The following is a 6,000-nucleotide window of genomic DNA, read 5'->3' as shown; positions in this document are numbered from 1 at the left end:
AATGTAATTTTTTTTTTTTTTATTTAAATTTTCTTCCTCATATTTCAAGAAAGATAAACCTAATAATAAATCATGTAAACTCCCTTTCAAAAAAGGAGATCTTGAGGTACCTCTATTTGTAGAATTACGTGGTGCCTATAAATTGGACCATCTACTATAAAATAGAGGTAATCTATTATTGGTGTATTATACATGGGGGTGTACCGTTATAATTAAATTTAGTATGGTTAAACTTAGGAGACTTACTTATGCTTGTGGGGACTTTGAAATGCAATATTTTTCACAGCACTAAATTAATAAAGAAAAAACCATTACCAGTTATTGCCTACCAAATGTGATGACAAGATGATAAATCCAACATGACAAATAAATTATGAACAAACGAGCATTAGTGAACATAATGTACTCCAATTAAGACTTTTCTAATATTTGAAGTTAAATTATGAGTCCAATTAAGGCTTTTCTAATTGGTTCGTTGTTATTTAGGCCGGTGTATCTGGTCGGAAATCAACCACGATCTCATGATCCCTTAAAGCTTCTTTAATCAAAATTATATTTAATGTGAATCAAGAAGTGTGAAAGATATACTTTTATATTGAATCCAGAGTTAGATCTTTTAGTTAAATTTTATGTTTATTAGGATGAAAGTGATGCGTTGAAACACACACATATAAGACTATTTTCTAAAAGTTTAGTGCTGAAAATATGTTTGGTTTCATGACCCATTTAATTATAGAAAATAAGCTAAGTAAAACTTAGCTCAGTTTATTTTGAATTATAATATTGATTCAAGAAAATTGGGGGGCCATGGCCTCCCTTGCCACCCCAGTCCCTCCGCCCTTATCAACGGTGCAAAACTCATTCTATATTCTATGTCAAAAATAATATATATCATCTACTTCAATAGTGTTGTCCAAAGTAAAAAAAAACATGGCTAAATTACATTTTTGGTCCCTTAACTTATTAGGCAGTATCGCTTTGGTCCCTTAACTAAAATTCGATTTATTTTGGTCCCATAACTTCTCTCTGTTACACATTTTGGTTCTTTCCGTTAGTTTTAATTCAAAAACGTTAGGTTTTCTTCATCTTCTTCTCCTCTTTTTCATCTTCATATCATCTCCATCAACCTTCAACAATAAGAATCCCATAAAAATTCCGGAAAAAAATGAAGAAAACCTAATGTTTTTGAATTAAAACTAATGGAAATGACCAAAATGTGTATCAGAGAGAAGTTAAAGGATCAAAATAAATCGAATTTTAATTAAGGGACCAAAGCGATACTACCTAAATAGTTAAGGGACCAAAAATGCAATTTGGCCAAAAAAACATTGTAGTGAATCTTTTACTTACTAATTGTAGATATGTTTTTATATGTTAGGTCATGAGGGTGGTGTGAGAATCCTGACATCCTATTTTGAGTAATCACACAAGTGTAATTAGACACTTCATTTTAATTTAAAACATAAGACATTAAGTTTATAGGTCATCTTAATGTTCAACGTCTATTTTTCAATCAAACGGGAGATCTTTATTCACGCTTGATATACCAATAATATCACCTCAAGTGTGAGTTCATCCATTTTTATGTGTTTCCCCTCAAACGGGAGTTATTTCATCCACATACACGTGGACCATTGTTACTTACCCTATCAATGAAATATGCTATTTGAACATCTTGGTTAGTAAGACTTTTCATACAAGGAGTTGGTTAAATTATTGGCTTTTATATCATTGTTGGGTCACAGTAATTTGATCCATAAAACTTTCGATGCAAAGTGTTGGTATATTATCGGCTCTGATACCATTCGTGAGTCACATAGTTCATGGATCATCACATTAATCTTTAAATAATCACAAGAATATTCCCAAAAAAAATCACAAGAATATAATTTAACGCCACACCGTGATCCAAAACCTCAAAACATATGAGACTCTTCCTTATCAATTTTCCATTCCATATGAAACTCTTTGATATACCTACATTATGTTACTACTAGATAATTAATCTTGAGAACTACTAGATAATTAATCTTAAGAGATTGCCTAAAAAAATATATTCGTAAGAGAGATCACAATTTGACCATTTAACATTAAAATATTGTTTTCTTATTCAATCATTGAAATGTTGTTAAATAAAATCTCTGCACTTATCTCCTTTAATTTCTTTGAAAGCAATGTTGCTCTGAAACCATTCGTATACTATATGGAATCATCTAAATTTCTTAATATATAAAAATATTTCTTCACATCTCTATAGAAAAAAAAATTACATCATTTATCATTTTTTTTCAAACTCAAAATCAAATTGAGTTTTGCATATTTTATTATCAACAAAATATTTAGAATGCTCTACATTCTTAAACAAGTAATTTATTTATTAAATTTGCATAAAAAACCAGTCACATAAAGATAGTGGGGCAAAAATGTACGTAAAGATAGTGGTGGACTAATTAATTCATATACTCCATCGGTCTCACAATATTAGTCGTTTAAAGTTTGTGTACGATTATTAAAGAAATGATTAATTGTGTTGATTTCAATGGTAAAATTAATATCATTTACTATAATATCCTTATTAATTGTAGTTAGTGGAGTAATTATGTTGAATGAAATTCAATAAATAAGGGTATAATAGTGGAAATAAATAATAATTATTGTATTGGTATTTTTAAAGTGACAATTATTTTGAAAAAGAGAAAAAAAATGCTAAAAATTCAATTATTGTGAGACGGAGGGAGAGTATATTTTAATTGTTATTTTCCTATCACTCACCTCCATAACAATATATAAGACCACCCCCTCCAACACATTTCTATCATATTCTCATATCCCCTAAAATTCTAGCAAATATATCAATTAATAAACCTAACTAATACAATATCTTTTGGTATTCCAAATCTTTGTAACTCAAGACATGCCTATAGAGCAAGAGGATCACAACAAGAAATTAGTAACTGATTTATACAAAGCCCTAATCTCCAAAGACACAAACACAATGCAACATCTTCTTGCCTCAGATTTGGAATGGTGGTTCCATGGTCCACCATGTCATCGTCACTATTTGGTCCCTATCCTCACAGGCTCATCATCATCATCATCAATATCTCAAGAATCTTTAGTTCCTAATCTTATAATTGGGTTTGGATCAGTGATTGTTGCTGAAGGCTATGATGAAAAAAATATGGTATGGTGGGTTCATGCATGGTCTATTTCTGATGGAATTATCACTGAGGTTAGAGAATATGTTAACACTTCGGTTTATGTTACTAAGCTTGGTTTGCATTCAGAAGATGTTGTTGTTGGTTCCAGTTGTAGGTGCATTTGGCAGAGTAAGCTTTGTGATGGTTCGGTTCCTGGACTCATTCTCACAATCTAGTAGAAGAAAATTACTCTTCTCGCTTCTCAAATCTTACTTTTTTCTAACCGTTATTGGTCCAACGGTAGGTAAGTGTCATTCGGCACACATATTTAAAAAATGATTGAACCGCTTTAAAAAGTGTTGAATGGTGATTAACTACCGTAGGGGCAAGTTTAGGAGAAATTTAGAAAGTGAGAAAGAAACTTCCCTAGCGAAAAAGGTTTCCCTCAAAGTGGAGTACTACTTCCAAAACATCCAACTTATTCAATATAGAACATTTTAATTTGAAATTCTAATTTTTAGTCTTTTAAGTACTATTTTCTTTTGATTAATAAAAAAGTACTATTCTCTCTTCTATTTACTCATTAATGAAATAATAATAAGTCCAACCTAATATTTTATAAGTATTGATCTTTAAAGTAAATCAAAATATGACTTGTTGTAATACTTATATATATATATATATATATATATATATATATATATATATATTAATGACGCTGGCATTTTCTAGAATTTCCGTTGTAAAAAATGTCCGTAAATATGGTCATAACGATGATGATATGAATATTATCGAACTGATTTAGAGTGTCTAATTAAGAGATTTCAGTGGAATTTGTTTTATCCCCTCTATTTGTTGTAAAAAAAATATGAATGATTGAACTTTCATAACATTAATTAACATCATTGGCATTTTTTAGAATTATCGTTGAAAATTTGACAAATAATAATAATAATTCCCGTTGAAAAAAATATCTATGTGAATGTGGCCATGACAATGATGATGTGGATATTAATAAGAAAAATATCAATTTTTTAATTTTATTTAATGAAAGAAAACGAAAACAAAGAAATGACTGTCGTTTTGTTTTTGAGAGATGCGCTTTTTGTTGAACTATTTGTTGTTTACCATGGTTTGATGTTGGTAATCAACAACTCTATTTAACGAGTTATTTGCGAGACATATTCTGTAGAAGTCTTCCATCTTTTCCAACATCCGGATTACTCACATATGTTTACGCTTTTTTGTTGGTGAAGATTTTTAGTTTAAATGAGCATATATCCTAACATTTCTTTCCAACATGTGCTTAGAGAGGACAATCATATTGCACAAATACTGTTTAAACTTACACACTTACAAACCAATATGAATCAAGAATATGGGTAAAGATCCTATCCATTTGGTATAATAAATGGCGTATGCAATTTGGAGAGAGATAAACACATAAAATAGATAGCGAGTCCTACTATTAAGTGAGTCTCACAATCATTAATTACTTTTTAGTTATGACGGTTATTTTTAAATATAGATTTAAATGGGCTTATGTGGCAAAATCTTTCTTTATATTGATTGAATTAATTGTGTTTGAATTTTTATGGTCGCGACTTGTTGCGTTTGATTTTGATGAATGGGGAGAAGAGATCTGTGAGGACGAATGCTTTTAGTTGAAGGTTAGGAGGTGAGTTTCTACAGAGAAGAGAGAGAACCTCTCTCACATAATGCCAATTCTTTTGGGATTAATCATATGGTTTTTAAGAAAAGAGGACGATCTTAATGATTTGGAGTTCAGTCGGAAGGTAAGCAAAGTTCAAAATTATGTGAAATAATTTATCCATAACTCAAACTCAATAATCACTTGATATCAATTATTTAGCTAGGTGTTTAATTGTTAAGTAATCTTATGCATTTTCTTACTTTTTTTAATAACACTTTCTTAGTTAATTACCATATCGTTTTACATCAAAATTCAGTGATAAAAAGACTAAATTAATTGACAGTCTTCAATTTAAACGATAATGACATTTCATAAATTTATTGTTAGTCTTTATTGATTAAACTTCTTTTAGCAATATTGGTTAATTTATCCGTTAAATGTATTACGTTAAATATTTATTTTATATTATTGAATTTAATATAAATTTTTTATATGATTTTATATCAATACAGATTTATGAATTTTATAAAATTATTAGTGATGGTGTAAGCCTTAAAGGCCAATATTTATGTTAAACTTACGCTTTGTATCATGACTTTTATTATTAAATAAAATAAAGCATTCTTTATTATATTTGTTGTAAGATTAATAAAGTCCCTAGAATAGATAGTTTGTTGTGATGGAACATCATTAAGTGAGACTTAATCGTAAGATTACATTAACATAAAGAATATTATTCTTAAAAGTTTCCATGGTCGAGCTTTATTATAAATTGAGACAATAGTAAAACATAGAGACTACTATGTATGTAGACTGATGACTAAGTCTCACGGGTCATAGATATGAGATATTAAGTTTATACATTGGTAAAAATATTAGGAGTAACATTAATAATGGATTGACCTACTATGAGAATATTACATAGTATGTTATGAAGTATCATAAGATATTCTCATAGTGATAATAGTGCACGCCACTCTTAGACTTGAAACCACCATGATCCTTAGATTTGAAATCACGTGTTTTATTGTCATTCAAACGTTATCTGTAACAGGATAACTGTAAAGTTAGTTAATGGACATTTGACGAATAATGTATAACAGGAGACATGAGTGTTCTAGATGGTATTTTCCCATCCTGCATAACAGGAGATCTATCTTTAGGCTTCTTGATGAAATATGACTGTAAAATTGAATGGCCATGCCG

The 6,000-nt window shown here is 29.4% G+C and overlaps 1 protein-coding gene across 1 annotated transcript; it reads left to right on the top strand.

Annotated features, from left to right (window-relative positions):
* Positions 1 to 2,914: 2,914 nt before the first annotated feature.
* LOC11406534 (senescence associated gene 20) lies at positions 2,915 to 3,376 on the top strand. Its single transcript, XM_003615910.3, has one exon. The coding sequence runs from the start codon at positions 2,915 to 2,917 to the stop codon at positions 3,374 to 3,376; it is 462 nt and encodes a 153-aa protein (XP_003615958.1).
* Positions 3,377 to 6,000: the final 2,624 nt, after the last annotated feature.

Source organism: Medicago truncatula, chromosome 5, assembly GCF_003473485.1.
Source record: "Medicago truncatula cultivar Jemalong A17 chromosome 5, MtrunA17r5.0-ANR, whole genome shotgun sequence".
NCBI classification, from domain to species: Eukaryota; Viridiplantae; Streptophyta; class Magnoliopsida; order Fabales; family Fabaceae; genus Medicago; species Medicago truncatula.
Note: the sequence above shows the minus strand (reverse complement) of the source record. Positions and strands in the feature narration are given on the sequence as shown.

What these genes read in the sequence shown, in the direction of transcription:
- LOC11406534 (XM_003615910.3), top strand. Translation starts at nt 2,915, where the DNA reads ATGCCTATAGAGCAAGAGGATCACAACAAGAAATTAGTAACTGATTTA.